Source organism: Chamaea fasciata, unplaced genomic scaffold (genome assembly GCF_029207755.1).
Source record: "Chamaea fasciata isolate MVZ Bird 193981 ecotype frontalis unplaced genomic scaffold, bChaFas1.0.hap1 SCAF_2, whole genome shotgun sequence".
Taxonomy (NCBI): Eukaryota; Metazoa; Chordata; class Aves; order Passeriformes; family Sylviidae; genus Chamaea; species Chamaea fasciata.
In genome coordinates, this window is record NW_027094087.1 from 726033 (window position 1) to 747662 (window position 21630).

General features: G+C 52.5%; 1 protein-coding gene across 1 annotated transcript in view; it reads right to left on the bottom strand.

Moving 5' to 3' along the window:
• TIAM1 (TIAM Rac1 associated GEF 1) overlaps window positions 1–21630 on the bottom strand; it is a 133113-nt gene that overhangs the window by 63985 nt on the left and 47498 nt on the right. The window contains exons 3-4 of the mRNA XM_066207232.1: window positions 6584–6762; window positions 885–1867 (exon numbers count right to left, since the gene is read on the bottom strand). Of these exons, the coding sequence (XP_066063329.1) occupies window positions 885–1856 (972 nt within the window). The 5' untranslated portion in view covers window positions 1857–1867; window positions 6584–6762. The remainder of the gene's footprint in view (window positions 1–884; window positions 1868–6583; window positions 6763–21630) is intronic.

Below are 21630 nucleotides of genomic sequence, written 5' to 3' on the forward strand. Positions count from 1 at the left end.
CCGGACCTCTGCTCTCAGAAGATCCCAATGAACTCAAACCGAGCACAATCTGCCCACAAAAGCGTGTGCCAGGCATGGCTGGGAGAGGAGAGCAGAGTTTGGAACTCCTTCCTGCCCCTCTCTACAAGTCATCTGCCACCGAACTGCCAGCAGAACCACTGCCTGCAGCCTGAGGAAGAACTCCATCAGACAGGACAGGGAAAAGCAGGAAAACGTGTAGGAAAGCCCAGAGATCACAGGCCTGGTGTCCGGAGTGCAGGAGGGGCACCTGAGAGCCAAGCTGCTCTTGACTCTGTGCTGGCCCTGGCTCAGAGGAGCAGCATCTCCTCCATCCATCTCCACACCCCACCATTTCCCAGTTCACAGCAGGCCTGGCAGTGCCAGGGCTGTGTTTGGGGAGATGTTTTGCACGGACACGAACATCGGCTAATTAGAAGAGGGAAATTTCAGCCCAGTGAGTGTCTAGCACGGAGGGGAAACACTGACAGGTTTTTTCTTTGCCTCCAGCCCCGAGTGCAGGCAGGGGAGGGCGACAAGGCAGGGAGGGCAGAAGGGGGGACACGACTCTGCAGAGGAGCGATCGGCTTTGGCAGCTATCCTGGAAAAAAAGGAGCCGTCAGCACTGCAAAACATGCAGGGAAATCTTCTGCTGGCAAACGCAGATTTCCCTTTCTCAGAGGCAGTGAAGAGTGGAAAAGGCCCAAGGAGAGCTGCAGATAAGGAAGGGACAGTGATGGAACCGAGCCAGCTCTGGAGACCGGCTAGTTCAGCTCTCTGCTTGGAAAGGGGGTGTCGAAAGAAAACACAGCCTGGGAGAGCCCGGAAAACCTCCATCTGCAGACCCAGCCCAGCAAACGCCAAAGCGCAGCGGAAAACCGCCTTACCTGGGTGGTTTTGGCCCTCCTGCCTTGCATGCTGCTGCTATGGCTCATCTGGGGGTTGGTGGCCCCTTCGGAGAGGCAGTGGGACTTCCTGCAGGGGAGCGTGTTGTAGTTACTGTAGGAGGCGGGCGCGTCCTCGGCGGTGGCCGAGGCCATCTTATGGCTCCCCAGCTCGGGGAGGTCGGACGCCAGGTTCCGGCAGTAGCCCCCGAAGGCGTTTCGGGGGCCGCCGTTGATGGCGGCGCCGGGGCTTTTGGGGGAATACAGGTCACTCATGGAGTTGGCCCGCTGGCAGGGCACCAGGGGCTGCGGGCTGCCGCCGGCCTGCGGGCCCTGCGCCGCCTCGGTGTCCTTCTCCTCGGCCAGCCCCAGGATCTCCTCGTTGCTGGTCAGGTGCTCCTGGCTGAGGTCGGACAGCGAGAACTCCAGGCTGTCCTCGCGCCAGATGTCGGCCGACTTGGAGCGCTTCTTCTTGAAGGCGGCCGCGTCGGCGAAGGCGGCGCCGTTGGCGGCGTAGCGCAGCGCCCGCCCGTCGCCCTCGGCCAGGAAGGGCGGCTCGTCCCCGTAGAGCCGGCTCTCCTCGGAGCCCGGCATGCTGTGCACCGAGGCGGCCGTCAGCGCCGTGCTGCTGTCCACGCTGGGCGTCACCGACGAGTCCGTGTGGTAGGACACGGGCCGCAGCCCCACGTCCACGCGCTCCACCCACATGGCGCTGCCGAAGTCCTCCAGCGCGGCCTCGGGGGCGAAGGGCTCCAGGCCGTTCTCGGCCAGCGACTGCGGGATGCTGGGGGTGCTGCTGGAGCGCGTGCTCACCTCCGAGCTGCGGTGGATGATCTTGCCCGAGGAGGCGTGGCGGGCGCGGCGCGAGGCCTTGCCCGACAGGCGCAGCGAGCGCGACGTGTGCTTGCGGCCCAGCCCCGGCTGCTTGTCCCCGTAGAAGGCGTGCTCCACGCTCTGGCTCTCGGCGTTCCCCATGGCGTCACGGTCTGCGGGGGACACAGAGGGCACCGTTAGGGGAGGGAGGCACACGGACACCCCAAAACACCAACAGCCGCTGCTTTATTTCAGGAATTACCGAACCTGTCCCAAAGCTTACACCGCAGATCCTCGCAGGCACTGCAGCAGTAATCCCAGAGAATTAATTACGGGAGTCAGGGCCGTACCAGGGAACTCAGAAATACAGTTACATCAGAATGGAGCAAACAGGCAGACAGCTGAAGAGGGAAGGAGTGAAGGCCGGAGCTCGGTGGGAACTGGAACCGGTTTAGCCCCGCGGTGCCATCTCAGCTCCGCGCACATCCGCCTGACTCTCAGCATCAGCCTCGTCATCCCGGCCAACTAACTCAAAAAATCAACAGCTCTTGTTTATCTCCAGGTAACAGATGCTGAAAAGTAGAGGGATGTGCACCTTTAGCTGAGACTTCACCTTTTTTTTTTGGCTAGGGACTGCAAAGTGAAGCACCAAATTGCAAAGCGCAAATCCACCCATTTGGCAGCGAGCTAATGACAGGTTTGATTTCTGGAACCAAAAAAACTGTGCAACATTAAGCAGGTACAGAGAGCCCCACACAAGAAAGCCATATTATGAAAAATAAATCAGCATGAGTGACTCAGACTATACAAAAATAACCTCTCCTTCCCACTCCCTCTGAAGCAGATAAGCAGATCTGAGCTCTTTGATCTGAGCTGGAACACAGGGATGGGGTTTGTGTCCCCAGCCCCAGCCTCCTGCATTATTCAGCTGTGCACGTCCCGCCGTGGAACAGGTTTCCCATCCAGGTGGTGGGAGTGATGATCTGATTCAACCTTGGAAAACACTTTTGAGGTCTGTGATCTCACTCAACAAATGTCAGAAATATTCTGTCAGTAGTACTGGGTCCTTCCTCCTGGCCTAACGGCAAGAAGAAGAAGAAGAAGAAAAGTAAATGCCAACGTTCAAAATTAAACAGGAGACCCTGAATTACACACAAGACAATCACATAGAGAAAAAGAGTCCATCAACCTCGAAAATAAATTCCAAGACAAAACTTCTTTGTTTTGAGGTATTTCCATTAGTTTTGGCTGAGAATAAAAAAGCTGCCCTGACGGTAAAATAATCTGGAGTTTTTCATTTCGTGGGGCAATTTCCTCTCCTTTGCCAGGATGCTGATGGGTACTGATCCAGACGCTGGGAGAATGAATGCAACCACGTATTTTCCCTCACTATCTCTATAGACAGAAGCACCAGTTCAATGCTGCTCAGTGCCGGAGCAACAGACAACACCGTAAATATCTGGGCATTTCTGTATTGAACAAAAATGCAACTGCACGTGAAGTAAACGACAGCAGGAAATGCCCTACACCTACTGAAATGAATGGCAGAACTCCCTTGGGCTGCCATGACTTGCTTAGAAGAATAAATGCACTGAAGAAAGGGCAGGTTTAAATCTTAAAACAAAAAAGAAAAAGACAGCTTTATCAATCCCTTGACAAAGGTTTATTACCTCCTAAGAGCCACAGCTCTTTGATACAGATTGAAAAACAGCCAGCTTTTGCCTACAGAACATTTTAAAGTACAAAACCCGCGTCTTTTCTTCGGCAGACACCTAAAACCAGACCTCAATGCTTTTGTCCTGCAGAAGAAACCCTCTCGGGGCAAAGCTTTTGCTGCTTTGGTTCTTGCTGACCACACTTCCATGCAGCGGGATTTCCACCGGCTGCACAGCCCGGCAGAGCCTGCACCACTTATCCCCAGTCTCCAGCCCTCCACCCCATCCCCAGCCATGCCTTCTCATCCTAAGGAGAACGAGCAGTTTTACAAGTCCTCTTGAAACCTGGAATGATTCTTTACCTTCCGACCACACCAGGCAAGATTTCTTCCAGCCAGAAGAGCAACGGGACCACAAACGGGCTTGGGGAGGAAAGGAGCAGCAGCTCAGGCTGCATCCCGAGAGGAAATAACACTCTCCTGGAAGGAGGGAAGTCTTCTCTCCACAGAAGGAATGTTCAGGGAGTGATTTCACACAGTGAAGTAGCTGCTAGAGACTGGCAAGAAGTGTCAGACTTCAAAGCACAGAGCTGACCTTTTTTAACTCCGAGGATTGGCGCTTTGGGTGAGGACATTTGCAAATCCACGAAGGGCCATCAGTGAGCCCACACCTCACTCCTGCACCCTGGAAAGGCCCTGCCTAACCCCACTGAATCCCCGGCTGCAGGAACGCTCTCCAGTGGGTGCAAGAGGGCTGCAGGCAGTGCAGCTGATCCAGCTGCGGCCATGCAGGGCAGAGCCATGCCCCGAGTGTGTCACATCCCCTGGCAGAGCCCATCTTCTCCCCCGGGAGATGCAGGGCACAGCTTGGGTGGGACAATCGACCCCACCAGGTCAAGCTGAGGGGGGTCCTCTGAAAGGGACCCCCATCCTGCCTTCTCACCCTCGCTTCTGCCTCCCTTCTGCATTGCTGGCTGAGCATTTCCAGCAGCTACCCTGAACCAAATCAAGTGCTCGTGCAGCAGAGTCCACTAAAACAGCAGAGAATAAATCCAGAGGGGGAAAAAAAAAACCCAACAAAAAGAAGAGCTTATTAGTGGGTTTTTGCTGAGCTAGCGAGCTGGCCTGGCACGCACCAGGGCAGCACAAGGGGACACAGCAGGGACAGGAGCGGACAATGCCTCTGGAGGGTGACGCAGCAGCCAGGAGGAGGGACAGCGAGTGACACCTCCTCGTTTTTTGGCAGCAGGGAGCCGTGAGGTGAGCTGAGGCAGATGTGGAAAGGCAGCCCGAGAGGGGAACTGGCAGGGCTACAGACGCCGGCATCCTCAGCGAGCGGAGCTGGGCAGGGGAGGGGAGCCCCAGCCTCCCCCTCCCACGGGCCACAGCAGACACCCTGGGGCAACAGCGTCTCAAACTGCTCCGCCACGACTGCCAGATGCTGCCTGTCTGTGGCTTAACTGCATTTAGCACACTCAGTGAAAAAAATCTGTATCAAATTAAGAAAATGAGTAATGTTAATGGGAGCTGCACGCAAGTGCTGGTAGGACAAAGGCTCCCCTTGTTAGCTCGGGCAGCCAAATGCAAAGGCCACCCTTAAAGACCCATCGAGGTGGCACCGGGATATGACAGGGATCGAGTGTGACACATCTCCACGCTTTGGACAGGTCCGTGGTGGTGTGGGCAATCTGCTGTGAATTACCCCGCACCTCGCAGAGATCAGCACGGGGCCACGCTGCGAGCACCGCCTGGACGTCTTCCAGCAGAAAACGTCGACTCACCAGAACCCAAACTTTTTGTGGGAATAGAGGGCCTCTGACGAAACCCCCCTCTCTCTGGGAGGGAGAGGTTTGAAAGGCAAAGCAGGGAGACAGGCACGTCTCCTGGAAGAGGCACCAGCGCCCCGACTCAGGCGCTCGCCGGAGACGCGGAAGATCCAGGTTCGGACCTGCAGCCCGAGCCAGGCAAACGAGGGGTGACAACTTCTGCCGCCGCATCCTCACAGAGGTGGCCTGACCATCCACGCTGGCAAAGGGCTCTCCCTCCCAGAAAACCTGCTCCTTCCCGGCTCAGCGCCGGGAAAATGCCAGAGCTGTGGTGACTTCAAGAAAGTCACCTTTAAGCCAGCTTGCACAACAAGAGACAGGACAGGGGGATGAGATGCGCTTTTTGAAAGCTCAGACTGCAGACTGACATCAAGGTTAGGCTGCCAGCAGGGAGAACACGAGTTTTGCAGGAAAGGTTTGGAAAAGCAGCGTTCCCTACACTGGGTATACTGGAAAGGCAGACTGACCTCCAGCTGAACTGCTGAGGTTTTGCTGGATGACTCTTCCATGAAATGGTCACACGTAAATTATATCACATTCTGGATGGCCACTGATGATGGCCCACTCAGAGAACGTAATTTCCTTTAAAAACAGTCATTTTCCTTCCTCTTCCCCTACCCTGATATTAAATTATTTCTTAAAACAATTACAACACCAGAATACTCATTTCAATTAAACCTATGTTACTAACTCTTAAACCTGCAAAAGGTTGGACCACTAGATTCCAGAAGCGTATCTGAAAAACACTAAATTTCCAACCAAATTTGAAGCACCTCACAAGACAACAGATTGCAAATTTAAAATTAGATTCTAGTGGGAGGCCCTGGTGACAAATCTGTATTTTTCTCCTGGAGCGTAGCTCGAAGGCTGTGAGAACCAGAACAATGATCAAATCCACAGCGGGCAGCGAGCCTACAGAAATAAACTTCTGCTAAAATCTGCCAGCCAACAACAAAGATTTTTACTGAACTCACCAGAACCACATAGAAAAAACGTACAAGACTAATAACCAAGTGTGAACACACACATTTCATTGTCATTAAAATGCGCTTTTTCAAAAGGGCAACAGAGAGGCTGAAATTCCACAGAAAGCCTTTGAGTTTCTCAGAAACTCCAGCGGTGTATTTCATTGTTTTCACATCACAACCTCTTAACCAGCCACTTCTTTTTTGTGAGCCGCTCTCACATGTGTTAAAGCACGGGATGGACTCCAGAAAGGCCCTGCAGGCAATTCGAGTAAGAGGAGGAGGGAGGGAGGGAGGGATGTCACCAGGAGCTGCTCGACAGCCGCTGAAAAGCCCCAGTGCTGCCAAGCCGGGTGCCCAGAACATGCAGCTCACGCCTTGCCCTCCCCGAGCATCCCCGAGCACAGCAAAGCCCTGCGGAAACACACAGGGACGCACGTGTACCTTCCGAGGCAGTCCCGGTATCCAGCGCAACCTTCCCCCAGAGAGCTGTGGCATTTAGAGGCCCAGAATTGCAAATGACCCCAAAGTGAGCAGTTACTGGGACTGCAGAAGCTGTCAGCACCTGCCACTCAGCGACTCCATTACTCCCGCGTCAGAGTCTATGACTACATGCCAAAAACCTGGGGAGAAAGGGGAGAAAAACAAATCAGACAAAGGGTTAGCAGGGAGGGCTCTACAGGAGCATCTTCTGCCGGGGGCCTGTCATCAGCACTTACCTAAGGAGCGCCGGGCAGGACAGCACGGAATGCTGTGCTCAAATTCGGATGATGGAAGCTGATGGTGGCAGAATAAATGAAAAACCCGGTCAAGCACCGCCAGCCCCAACCACAGGACGCAGAGAGCTCCTCTTCCCACATCTCTGCACAACCAAAATCCCCGCAGACTTGAACATTCCCTCGCTGAGGCCGGTCTGTCTCAGCTCGGGGCCAAAACCACACCTGCAGCTGAAGAAGACCACCAAGAGAGGCACCTTCCAACAAAGCAGGGCTGAATTTCTGGCAGCCAGGGGAACCCAACCGCCCAGGAGACGCTGGGAGGCCTCCGAGGAGATTTCTCTGCGGACTGCCTCATTTATGGAAAGGGCTGTTTTCCAGGCAGGGATTTCATTACCGTTTTCCAAGGGGGAATCAGACATCGGGGCAGAGCGTTTACATCTGGTTTTGTGAGCAAGGAAAGGATTCTCGGGTTAATTGTGCTCACAAAGGCGCAGAGACAAGAGCCCAGCCTTTGCTTACCTAGACCTGAGATGAGCCCTTAGGACAGCCCTCAAGTCAGGCACTGAGCTCCTGTGGGTACCAACCCCCAGCCCTTTCCGGGCCTGGTACCACTGGTGAGCTCCTTGCAAGGAGCTCTAGCCCAGGCCTGGGAGGGGCTGAGTGTGTTCCCAATCCAGCTCTCACCCAAATTCCCCTTCACCCAGCCAAGCACCAGCACTAAAACATCACCTCAACGCTGCACACAAACTTGGGAGAGCTATAAACTTCCCCACAGGTCCCGAGGAACAAAAACCCTGGGCAGGGATCACTGCTGCCCTTCATGTTCTTAAAAGCTGCTTGGTGGGGAATCCACTCTCAGCTGGATTCTCAAAAGAGATGAGAGCCACTTGCTGTTTGTAAATTTAAAAATATTCTCGTTTTCTTTCTCTTCCTTCACGTTCCTTCTTTGCTCCCCAAGCTGTTGGTTGAGATCTGAAAAGCAGTTCATGAATTGCTCAGGAGCTGGCAGAAATTAATAAAATGAAGCTCATTTATATTGAAATGGACTCATTGTTGTGCCAGCTGCCAATAATCTCCAAGAGGGGAATCTTGCTGACAAAAAGGGTCCTACAGGCAAGAGGCTCCCCACCTGCACCACTGCACAGGGAGCAACCCTGCCACGAGCATTCCTCAGCCCCAGGAAAGGGAATTGTGACCATCTCTGCTCACATCAAACCTGACCGAAAGGAGAACAAAACAAACACAGCCCAGCATTTTATCAGACTTTCCACCCTGACATGGCTTTTGAGAAGTTTGGTGACTCAGTAAAATCTTCTCCAGGGTGACACAAACTCTGGTCACTCCCCTGAGAAAGCAGCTCCAAGGCAGCCCGTTCCACACACCACCCGTGCTCCTCCAGCAAAACCCCTTCTCTCCTGGCAGCCCTTTGTTAAAAGAGGGATGTTTACACCTGGATCCTGCCTTACCCAAATCCTCACACTGCTCCGGTGCACCTGAAGGGCTGGCAACATCCTGTGCCACCAACAGGTGAGTACTGGGCAAGCACAGCTCCTCCGAAAGACAAGAATTTGCAACTCTTGCCTAAAAGTTTTGTCCCCATTAACTTCCACAACTCGGATGGCCTTTCCTAAATTAAACCAACTCATACCTTTCCAGAAGAACGTCAGTTTTTCAGACTTTGTCTGACATTAATATGCACTGGGACAGCCCTCAGCATCCTGGTTCGTTCCTACAGCCCCAGGCTCTGCCACAGCAGAATTTCTGGAATTCTGAAGCAGCCTCCAGCAAAGCCTTCCTTCCACCTTTCAGCAAGGTCTTGGAAGGTCCATCAGGGCAAAAAGTGATGCCCACGCTCCTCACCCAGGAGGAAGGGCTGAAGCGAACATGAGCACAGCCCCATCACTTCCTTTCCAGCACAGAGCCCTTTCTGGATACGTTTGCTCCCTCGCATGCTCCCGTGGAGACTGGCCAAGGGGGAAGCTGAGCAGCGGCCCACCACTCTGTTCTCAGGGGAGACGGACAGCTGTAAACGCTGACACATTAAACAATTGATCTAATTTCTTTTAAAAAATGAAATAAAGATTTTCAAACTTCCACCCTCGAGACAGAACATCCCCTGTCAGCACGGACTGCTCCCGACACACCCAGGCACATCCCTGGTGTGCGGAGCCAGCGCCTGCACACGTCAGAGCAGCTCCCCGCGTCCTTTGAAGGTCTGCAAGCAGCACAGCTGTATTTACTGCACAGCCACAACACAGTGCCTCCAAAAACCAGGCCAAGGAGTTCCCACAGGGCTCACCGTGCCGCCAATCCCGGCCGCGGGAGCGCAGGAAACCTCCACGGATGGATTCAACGCAGAGCAAGGAAGCAGAACAGATTAAAGAAGTGCCTCATTATTCTTCGCATCTGCTACCTGGGACTCCAGGTACAGCACAGAGCTCTGACTTCCACATGCTGGAGCGGTTTGCGATGACAAGAGTCTGGAGAAAAATCCAGCACAGCTGTTTTGTTTTTGCTTGCGGACGTTTGACAGGAACATTAATGGATGAAAAACACGGAAGCTGTAGCTTTCGAAAATCCTCCTTTTCAGAATGAAAAAAATCGGTGTGCAAATATATCCCCTTGTCCAGGGAACGGGAAAAGTTGGCGAGAAGGATGAGAGCTCTCTTTCAATTCTATTTCTACTTTTTCATTTAACGAGGCATTCTTTTTGTCAGATTTCAAATGCAAGCACTTGGTTGTTAGGTACATCTTCATCCGGTTTGGAGAAGCCCTCAGTAACCCTACCATCAAGCAGGACGCACGCACAGAGACAGGAAGCAGTAGGCATTCCACACAGAAACCATTCAACATTCATCAGCAGCTCCGGGCTGTGCTCCCCACCCACCATCCCAGTTCCACGCCACTGTAACTCCAGTGTTCAATCCCATCTCCTGAAATGGAGAATCAGGCCCCTGATTTGTGACTGGAGGCCACATTTTGTTAGTTAAGAGTTATTAGCTCATATGAACTGCTGCTGAAATCAGCCCAGGCAATGCCCTGCCCTGAGAGCGAGGTAAATGCTCTCCTGTGCTCCAGGGTTCTGGCCCTCCCCATCCCATCCCATCCCATCTCCCTGCGCTGTCCTTCGCAACAAAAAACCCACAGGCGAGGGAGCACAAAATATCCTGAGCTGGAAGGGACCCACAGGGATCAGAGCCCAGCTCCTGGCCCTGCACAGACACTTCAGCAAGCCACCAGAGCCCTCACCCTCCTCGCGTCCCTCCTTTGGACGCTCTTCAGTAGCTTCAGATCCTTCTTAAACTGTGGTGCCCAAAGCTGCCCCCACGCCTCGAGCTGAGGCCACACCAGTGATGGATCCATGGAAGGATGGATGGACGGAGGAGAGACTGCTCTGTGCCCAAGCCTTTGTTCAGAAACGCAATCCAGAAATGCTCCCAGCTTCCCCACTCTCAATCTGACACTGAGCCCCAAGACCAACTTCAGAGGATTGCAGAAGCTCGTTGACTTTTAAAGCAGCAAAAATAAATGACAAACGTGCTCCTCTCCGTGTTTTCTTTCTATGACATTTCAAATGTCATAGAAGCCTTTTGTTTGTGAGAAAAATTAATTTCAACCCGGCACTGCTTGTGAGAAAAATTAATTTCAAACCACGCATGGCTTTTACTACCTGTTGAGGAGAATGGCTGCTCCTGAAATGAGGGTCTGATGACAAGGACCATGCAGAAAGGTCGGGGATCCATCCATCCATCCATCCATCCCCAAGCACGGGCTGGTAGAGCTTCAATTGCAAAACCTCCCTGCGAGCGTCTCGCTCACACGCAACCTCCGTGTCTGTCACGGCTGCGAGAACAATGCTGGTGATCCTCCAGATGAAGAGGAGGGCAAAGAAAAACAAACCCACATTCCCTTTGAGAAGAACTCCTAAAGGGGAAGGTGTGGGAAGCCCTGCTCCTCCAGCTGCAGCACCGCCCCGATGACAATTGCCAAGGGAGGGAAGAAAAAGCAAAAAGAGAAGGAGGGAGGGAGGGAGGTTTGTCAAGAGGCCTTAAACTTCCACAGAGCCCACAGTCAGCCATCCCCAAATCCCAGCTAAAGGAAACAAAACCGGCAGCACAGCACTGAGAAAGCACCGTGGGGCCTTGGCAAGAAATTAATGGAAGAGCAGAGCAGGTAGCCCAAGGGAAAGCCCCCTCTCCAGGGCTTCTCTATTTATAGAGGGGATGTGAATAATTGACACGGTTGTGGGTTTGTTTGTTTTTCAATCGTTTTTACAACTACCTGAGCATGTCTTAACTCTTTCTCCTTCCCTTCCCTTTTATTTTTAATGGTGGGAAAATCCCCCTCTCTGCCCTGGGGGGAATCTGCAAGGTTTTGCACGTCTCCAGCAAAGGGCAGAGCAGGGGAAGGATTCTAATTTCAGATCATCAGGCATAAGCAAATCTATGGGAAGCCAGGAGGGCAACTCCCTGGAGCCTGTGGGGCAGACTAAGCCCAGCCACGAGGGCTGCAGGGAAGGAGAAGCCCACTCGGCCTCCGAGGAGGCTGCAAGGGCTGCGCGTACATTTACATCACACTTGAAAAACTAAAAGAATTCCCAAAACGCAGCTGAAATGAAAAAATAAGGTGTGGCTTGTTTATTTACCGTGAGGTTCTATGTTGTTGTTATTACACTTTGCTTAAAAAGGGCTTTCTGCTTGTGCCAAAGGAGCAGAGAACTGCAGATACACAGCAAGGGTGGGACGAGCCAAATGCACTAAAAAGATGGAGAAGTAACAAGAAAATGTTCAGGCCAGGAGACAGAGCTCCAAATGGATCTGCGGGAGCTCTCACTGTACAGCCAAGGAGTGGGACCTTGCCTGCACAGAAGAACCACCCAGCACCACAGGCTCCAGCAGTAAAAACTGAAACCCTTGGCTTGAGTGACCGACGAGACAGGATGTGAAGGATTAAAATGTTGTGGAAAAAAAATTAAGGGCAATAATTGTGGTGGGGGGAACTGGAGAGGAAGTGCTTAGCGTATCTCCTCATTTAAGCACTGAGGTAAGTAATCTGATTTTCAAGCAATGCCAAAGACCTCACACAGATCATTAAGATGGTGCCTGAGATACGAAGTATCTAATTTTAGACACCCTGACTTAAGTACTAGGGAGGGATTCCAGAGGTCTGCGGAAAAACCGGTGTGAAACACAACTCGGGCAAAGGCACCATCTGCAGGGCTTTCCCCTTCTGGTCCCTCTCTCTCTGAGGGAGCATGAGGAACCTCCCTGAGCACCAAAGCTGGGTAAGGTTCCTCAAATACTGCCTCAGGGTCAGGAGAAAGGACAGCACCGTAACTTCCACGCCGAGGCCACAAGGGAAGTGCGTAGTAAGAAAAAAGACCGAAGCAAAGGATGTCCTTTGCAGACGACAGCATGCCTTGCACAAGTTCTGGCACCAGGATCTCTCTGTGAGCTTGTGCTTTTAAACCAGCACTGCTCGGGGCTCATGCTTCACTGGGGTGGGATGGAGAGGCTGAAGCTGCAGCACTGCAGGGCTGGATTCCTGCTGCCAGATTCCAGAGCCCCCTTCTCTCTGTGAACATCACTCTCATAGCTGCACAAACACCCACCACAGCCACATCCCAAAGGGAAAGGGTACTGGGTGACTAAGGAGGAAAGCTCTGTCCAAACAGCAGAAAGCATGCACTGAACATCCCAAACTTCCCCCAGCCAGGAGTTCACGGCCTGACATGTCAGTGGCAGCACGGACACGGCTCTCTGGTGGGGCAGGGACAAGTGAAGATGCTGAGACAGCCACTGACCCAGGCCCTAAGCCAGGACTCCCCCAGGATTCCCACCCTCTGCCCGCTCCGAGCGCTGCCAGAGACGATGGGAGCAACAAGAAGGAGCCCAAGCTTCCCAAAACCCGACTGGGAAACGTGTTTGATCAGAGCCTGTGTGTTCACCCCTCCTGCTGCCAGCCCCACCTGCCCTGCGGGCATCACCATCCACAGCCCCGCTCCTCCAGCAGGCAGATGGAGGAGCCACCGAGGCAAAGCTGGGCTGGTGGCTACCAGCCTGGCACTGCTGCAGGTAAATTAAGCATTCAGGGTTTATCTTGCACGTCCTGACAGAACCTGATGGCTTCAGCTGATCTGGGCTGACCGGTTTCAGTCACGACTCGTCCATCACATCTCCTGACGCGGCTCCGCCCCGAGGGAGGAACACACAACCCCAGGGCCACACGTTTGGGTGTTGCCTCTTTAATTAAGAGGGGACCAGACCCACGAGGGATGGAAATCCCAGGAGAAGACACCTTCGGGGCTCAGGGGGTGAGCCCCCACCCTGGGAAGAGGTGGGAAGGGAGCAGAGCCAGAAAAAGGATGGATCAGCAAATGCTCCGGAGAGGAAAAGTCGGAACTACCAAAGCCAGGCTAAGGCGGCTCAGGGTGGAAAGCCGATACCCATCAGCTCTGAGTGTGGCCTCCAACTAAAATGAAGGCTTTGCCTCCTTTTCCAGGGAGTGCAGCGTCAGGAGAGGCATGTGAATCATCACATCTGAGGTTATCAGGAGCAAAATCCAGAGTTCAAAATGCGCCAGTCAGCAGCAGCTTTCAATCTGCATCCCAAAACTATCTGAGAAGCAACCACAGGGATACGGGCAAGAATTTTTATATTAAAACCTGCAGATCAGGATCCTGCCCGGCACTGCAGAACAAGTGATCCCAGCAGTGATGTATCCATCCGTCTCTCAATGGAATGCCAGGCCGGAGAGCACAGCTGAGAGATGGAACCGGGAATGACACGGGAAGAAACTGGAAACTGAATTAATTCCTGCCTGCTACTCTTCATCACTCCCTGCAAGAAGATGACCCATTTTCCAGAGGAGGAAAGGCAGAAGACACCTTTCCAGGAAACTACTAGTGGAGCTGAAGATGACAAAAGCTGGCACAGGAATTATGATCTGCATAAGAAACTTTGCACAGAGGTTGTGCTGAGGAGAGAATTACCTCACTCGAGTTTTTTCATGTTTTCAGCGCCGACACATTAAAATGAAATGTGCCTGTGACTTGTGCTGAGGACACAAAGCCGGGAAGAGTCACAGCACAGAACAGACCTTTTGTCTCATATCGATCCCAGAGGGCCAGGAGCTCCCAGTGTGACAGAAATGCCAAGAAAAGCAAACGTAAATCAAAGGCTGCACCAAGCAGGCCTTGCCTGGCAGAAGCAGCAGAAGACACTGACCTCATCTGGAACACCACGTGCAGCCCTCACCGTGGCCAAGGTTAACACACAGCAGACACCTTCAGCAAAAGCACGGCCAAAGTGAAGCTGCACTCCGAGAGGAGCTCGGGACAAAAAGGCCGCTGTCAAATGGAGCACAAGCGGAGAGGCAGCCGAGCAGCCCCAGCGCACCCAGCTGGAGGGTTCAGGGGCTGAACACTGCCCTGGACCCCGGAGCAGCCCCGGCGAGACCCACGGATCACTGCTGCACAGAGGGACACAGCTCGTCCTTCCCAAACTCACGCCGTTCCTGAGCAATAGGAAGAAAACAACGACAAATCCTCTGCAGTTTGGCAGCACCACAGTTGGTCCTGGTGCTCCTCTGGCTTTGCAAGCTGTGGTCAATAAGAGGAGAATGTTGTTGCTGGCACACAGGAGCTGCCTGTGAGCGGTGCCAGGTGACCAGCTGCAGGGCTGGTACCTGTGAGCTCCTGACATCCTGCCAAAACCAGCTTCAGTTTAGTTCTCCCTTGCAAAGGACTCCAAAAGTAGTGCCAGAGAAGGAGCAGGGAGAGATGTTCCAAATCCTAGCAGGAATATTTCAGCACCAGGCTCTCGCTGCCTTTCCGCGCAGCTCCTCCCGGGTATAGTCACAGAAACAAAACACCGAGCCGAAGCACAAAGGAGTGGGATTTTTCTTTAGGCATTCTAAAACGTGTGCCAGAAACGCAAACTCCTCGTGAAACAACAGCCATGCCTCCTCCAAATGCCAGGCTGGTGAGGTATCAGCCACAGCACCAAACAAAACCACAGGAAATCTACAGAGCACTTTCATGACTGGCCATGGCACCCACGGCTGGTGACATGAGGGGCATCAGGCACAAAAGACCCTTTTCCAGCCTCTGTGATCCTGTGATTGGTATTTTCAGCAGCTGCAGCAAGTGCCATTCCATCATTTCAGTGCTTCACGTTGGCCCAAAATAGCCCTGGAAGAAAATAACCAGCTTCTTCTTTACATTTAAAGAGCAGTTGATGATTTTAGTGGCTGTGAAAACCACTGGTATTTTCTGTGGCATCATTCCCAGGCCAAATGAAAACAAACCCTGCAGCAGATGCACACTCGGTGTCTCTGTGGACACACTGACCAGAGTCACCTTGCCTGCGCTACAAGGGAATTTCTCAGCCCACCTGAGCTCACAACAGCTCCTGAATTCACCTGAACGGCTTCCTCCCCCCAACAGAGCCACCTCCAAGCTGCAGGGACATCCAGCCTTTCCCAGTAACTTCCCGGCACTGTTTTTGTCTGCATGCACACAGCTCCCACTGTGCTACTGCTTGAAGCAACTCTTACTCAAAGGGGTGTTAAAAATAACATCAGGGACCAGGAATTTCCTCTTGAAAGATGCTTTTCCCACCCTCCTGAGCCAAAGCCACCAGGAGAGGTGACTCTCCCCTGCCTTCCACTCCACCAGCAGCCACAGCCACGTCTCCACACCGATCCTACAGATCCCGGCCAGAAGCAGCAACAGTTTCTGCAGTGAGAGGATGCAGCCCAGACACAAAGTGACTGCTGCCATTTTCAAGGGAAGCCCTTTAAAGAAGGGACAAAAGAGAGAAGCAAAAGCCATCTTTACAAGACAGCGAAACAAAGATTCTGTGGTTCTGCACCAGCCCTTGCATCTGTGTTTGGGAGGCAACAACCTCTGAGCCAGTTCAGGGGGTTTTACCTTGAACCTTTCCGCTCTCTGTATACTACAGGTGCTCTGGAGACCTCTGGATGTTCTGCTATCAAAGACAGCCTTGGTCTGCAAAGATCTCCTTGTCACACATCACTGATGGGCTGTACATCTTTTCAAGTCACCCATGAGCAACCCCAGAATATTTCAAGAGCAATTCCCTTCTCAACTTTGTTTTCTTAGGTTTTTTTCCATCACTTTTCAGAGCTGACATACCTACATGAAAAGAGGGGGAAGAGGTAAAAAAACCCCGTATTTTGCACTTTATTATTGGCAGTTTTCAATCAACTCCTACAAAACCTCTCTCAGGATGTTATTCCCTGTACATTAAAGGAGGAAGGACAGCTCTGTGCAGCGCAGGAATCAAAGCACAGCCCCGACACTGAGCCAGATCTACATTACAAATATTTGCCAGCACAGCTGTGATGGGACATGACCTCTGACTGTGCCTGCAGAGGCCACTGCAATACAGTAACAGGAGCAAAATTACGATGTGACTTACAGTAACACATCTTTTTTGAAGTCCCAAAGAGAACCGAGCTCCAGAGAAGCTCCTCCAGCAGCAGCAGCAGCGGCGCTTTGCTGGCGTGACACAGCAACACAAACGCTCCCAGCTTTCCCGGTGGCTTCCCAGGGCTGCACCAGGGCTGGGCAGAGCCCTGGGCTCTGGCAGGGGAAGGAGAAGTGTCTCCCTCCCTGCAGAGTGCTGACTGCAGCCTTTTCTTCCCAAGGGAGCTGCCAAGGCTGTGCACATGGGGCAGCTGGGAACAAGCTGCCACACGAGCAGCCCGGCCGGCTTCCGCCCGCCCCAACAGCCTGAAATCAGGGGAAACTCACTCCAGGGCTCTGGGTCAGGCCCCCAAAGAAGGGACGAGGTTTGAAGAGTGACAAAAAGCTCAGCCCAGCTTCTGGCATCCCTGAACAGCAGCGGGAAACCATGCTTTGCCTCGCGCACAAAACGTTCACACCGAGAAGGAAAAGGCCAAAGGGAGCAAAGAGCAGAGGGGGAAAATCTCAGAGAAACAAGACGTTACTTCTCTGGCTTTTCCACAAACCATCTCCTCAGGGGTCGTTTTTAGGACCTTTCCTTTGGCTCACAGCCCCCACAGCAGCCAGGCTCCTTCTCCTCTTCCTCCTCCTTCCCTTCCCTGCTCTGCCCCAGGAGACCCAGCAGTGCCGGGGAGGAGGAGGAGGAAGAGGACAACGATGAAGCAAAGGCAATTCTGCGCCATCTCCCAGCCCCACCCCAGGTCCCAATCCCCATCTCATTTTCCCGTTAACACAACGAAGTGCCCTTCAAAAGAAGCTCACAGTAAGTTCTGAAAACACCCTTGTTAACAACTTAAGCACAGTTTTTTAAAATACCTGAAACTGTCCCAGCAAAGCACCCAAAAAGCAGCCAGATACTCTCCTCCCTCTACAAAGAGCGTTCGTAGCTCTGAACTGCAGGGAGCCAAAGGAAGGCAGCACAGGCTGGAGAAATCCATCCCTCCTGGTGCCATCTGGGAGGCTGCAATTAGCTACCAGTTTTTCTGTAACCCTACACAGCGTGGCAAACAGAAAATCCAGTAACTGGGACATTTTTTTGCGGGATTTCTGTCAGTTCAGTTGTTCCAGAGGCTTGTATTTACAGAAGATACAAAAACCTGATGCGCTTCCTTCGTTCAGCCCTTCACAAAGATCCACCAACTTTCAGGGCTCAATTCCACTACAATTATTAGATTAATAATTATGTAAACAGGCAGCAAAGCCCACTTAAAGACAATAAAAACATTTGCAGAGTAACTTAACGTTCAGGAGCAGAGCGAAGCCGCTCCAAGCATCGCCCGAAATCCCACTGCACCAATTAATATCGGGATATTGTTTAGCCTGACCATTTACCAGCACAGCAGGTCACGAGGGAGGAGTAATTTAAACCAGCCGTGGAATGGCTTTGAAATGAGACAAATAAACGACTCCAGTGATGGCTGGAAATGTGGTTTGAGGCCCGTTTCCAGCAGCCCCATCCGCCGTGAGCTCTGCTTTACCTGAGGAGTCAGAATGACCTCACAGGGCAGCAGGACAGGGGGAAAAGGGGGCAGACCTCATTCCCTGGATGGGGTGGTGGCATGGGAAAGGGGTCAACAGCAAGCACCATGGTGAAGAGAAGATCCCCTGGACCACCCCAGCCCTCCCCATCTCCCACCAGCACCTGCGGGGCAGGGCTGAGAGCACGAGGAACCAGGCACTGAGGTTTGGCACGTCCTCCCTACGCCCAGCTGTGGGAAAGGAGAGGAGCACTCCATTATCGCTCCTCACACAAGCTTTGACATGCCTCAACTTATTCTCTGCCTCTTAAAAAAACCCAAACAAGCCATGAAAAGGAATGTATAATCACCTGGCAGGGCACCTCTCTGCTCCAGCTCGCAGGCTCTGCCCCACCGTGCTCTTTTCCCAGCCCGGCGTGACTTGTGAAACATTTTACACAATGGGCACCCCGAACTTCACAGGGGAAACAACCTCCCAGCCCCACTGAGGGCTCCTGACAAGGAAACATGCCCCAGTGGGATCTGGACGCGGAGGTGGAATTAGGAGGAACAAGTGTTTGTTCATGCAGGAGCCAAACGGCATCCCAGTGCATGCCAGGCTCTGGAGGAACCCTTCCAGCCCCACAAAACCCCACCTGGGGGGCCGTGCCCAGCCCGGCAGCACAGGGGGGCAGATGCCAGGGGGAAAAGCCTTCCCAGGAAGAGTCCAGCTGTGGGCAGGCAGGAAGCAGTGCCAACACTGCCGACTCAAACACACTGCGCCTCCATTTGAGGCACGAAACACTGAGGAAAGCCCAAGCCCTGAGGAAGCAACAAGATCAGGAATACGGGAATCACAGAACCATGGAATGGTTTGGGTTGGAAGGGACCTCAAAGCTCACTCAGTGCCACCCCCTAACAGGCACAGGGACACTTTCCACTGTCCCAGGTGGCTCCAAGCCCCGTCCAGCCTGGCCTTGGACACTGCCAGGGATCCAGGGGCAGCCACAAGCAGGGCAAAGGGATTGCAGTTAATCCTCCCAACAAACAAAAAGGCTGGAGAACTCTGGGAAGGTTTACTGTGAGGATGTGTCTCTGCTCCCAGGGCTCAGCAGGGTTAATAACCTGCTCCTCTCACAGCCCCACACAATTCTGGGGCCCAGGGCCGCTGCTGCGACTTCATGCTCAATAGTTCCATTTTAGTTTTCCTCCTTGAGGCCTGACTTCCAACTGCGTTCTGAAAAGGAAACAAGTCCTGGACTTGTTTGAACAAGTGGGCAACACCTGCTACAAGCTCTTGGGCTTTACTGCATTGTCTGGGGTTTGAGGTTTGCTCTTTAAAGCCCAACCTAACTGGCTTAGTGGGAAAAAAGAAAAGCCCGTAACCAGCTTCAGGAATAACAGAGAAAAAGACTTCATTCATTCACCCCTTTGTTTTCAGGAAACTTACCCTGACGTTTCTTTGCCAATACATCAGGAAAACTGCAGAAAATGCAGACACAGGCAGGATGGTGCTTCAAAGGGAGAAGGTGCAGCCCTGCTTTGGCTCCAGTTCCTCCTGACCCAGCCTCTGTGCTGGGATATTTCTGTATCAGGGAGCCCGTTTTACTGGAACTCTGAACAAGCCGGGAAGAGCACGACAGCAGCCCGCCTGCCAACTGTAATTTGTTTATGCAAGATTTCCAGAATCCATCTTCTTTCCTTCCCCAGAAACGTGCTGCAGCCTCAGAAGGAAGGCACTGAAGTGTCACCATGTGAGAGTCGGGCAGAGCTGAGCGCTGCTGGAGTGGGAAGTGGCTCCAGCAGAGTCTGGGGATGTTTCCATCCCAGCACTCCTGTGATGGAGTTCTGCACTGTCCCACAGTGCTGGGTCGAGCTCACTGCTGTCCACAACGTCACTGAACTAACCAAGAGCCAAAGCCCTGCACAATTCCAGCAGAATCAGCCCCTGGCTCCAGCCTGGAGCAGGGATGGATGTGAAGCAAGGGTTGCTAGCTCGCCTATTCCCAGTGAAGATCTCCCTGCTCAGGCTTTTTCCAGAGAACTTCCAGATGGAGATTAATGGAGACAGGAGGACAGCTCCCAGTCCAACCTGCCAGCCAGTGACTTCGGCCTAAATTGAGTTGGGAACTGGGAATCCCACAGGAACACTGCTTGGAGCTTTTCTCTGCCTAAACACGATCCATCCGCATGAAACAGAAAAGAGTTATGTATCTGTCGGGGGCGATTCTGCTCAATTAATTCATTAAGGAGTTTGGGGGGGAATATTCTGGAGAATGCCACATGCTGGGAGCAGATAAATAACGTGTCCCACTCTATGTGTTTCCTAACTTAGCCTGTATTTAAGGCAAGTAATAAATAACAGCACTAAGCACGGTTCTTAACACCAACATAAAATTAAAAACCCCAAACGCTGCGTGATTTTGTTGGTTCCTTGGCTGTGCCAGTTGTAACAGGTTGATAAATTCTCACAGAAAGGACATCATTCATAAGGACCTTGCATGCCTCTGCTGGGACAATTTTTAGGGATGTACTCCGCAGAAGATGATGCACAACGGGTCGCGTGCACCACAGTGGGCTGGAATTTGCACACAGAGAAGAATAAATCAAAACAAATCCCATTTACTGTCATGACAGCTAACTCTAGATTTTAATATAGTTGAAGGGAGACCAAATACTGACACCCTGGACACGACTGACCATGAAGTTTTGACTGATGTCGCACAAAGCTAACCTGATGCTTAAACAACAACAATTAATAAGTTGTTAGCTCCATCAACCTTAAAAAGTCAGAATTCTACCAATATTTTCCCGATCCATTCAGGTGAAAAGAACACCAACTCAAGAGCCGTCCAGCTTCTTCAAGATTACAGTGACTTTCATGAAAGAAACCAGGAGCAATGCTACCTGCCAAGTCAGTAAACAAAAGCAGACCTAGAAGAGTAATAAATTCCATTTTTAATCAGGGAAAATGCCAGAAATAATTAAAAACTAATACTCATTACGGAAGCCCAGCTGAAATATTTGCTGATTTAAAATTAAAATGGCCTTGCATTGGAATAACAAAGAGTCGTATTCAGAATATTTCCAACGCTCCCTCAGTAAAAACGTGCACCCGCCTCCCTGATACCAGAGGGAGCCACAGCACACGGTTCTCTGCAGCAGGCTGTGAGAAGCTGAGGCAGGAATGGTCCTTCAGTGCCAGCCCCCACTCAATTCCTGTAAGAAAGCCCGATAACCCAGCCCAGGCACACGCTTTGAAAGCCTCCCGCTCTCGGGGACCAAGCTCCTCACATCCATTTCCACGTAATCCTCCGAGCGCTGTTACAGTGCCACAATGGGAATTAAATAACAGCTTTCGAGTGCAGCTATTGAGATAATCGCAGGCAGCCCGGGAAGGAAGCGGCAAACCCCAGTCCCCAGCGGAACCGTTCGCGGTGCCAACAGGTGGCATTTCAGAGCCCGCTCTGCCCTGCTGAACCAGCCCGGGCTCACACAGAGCTGTCCCTGGGGAAGCCCGTTTTCTGTCATTATCCCCATGGAACAACCTGCACCACTCACACGGGGTGCTTTCCTGCCCGCCCATATCCAACGTTTCCAGAGAACACTCAGCTCACATGCGGGGGGGGGATGTTTATCACAGAAGGCCTGGGGTATTTAAAGCTGAGGGCCCCTTTTATTTCTTCCTCCAAGTTGTTAAATTCTAGAGGATTCTGTTCAATGGCAAGCCAACAATTTCAGCATGCAGCACCCCGGCTGCCTGACAGCTTTAGTGGGTTATTCAGTGGTGAAGCTTAAGCAAAAGCTGTGGCTGAGAGAGAAGGT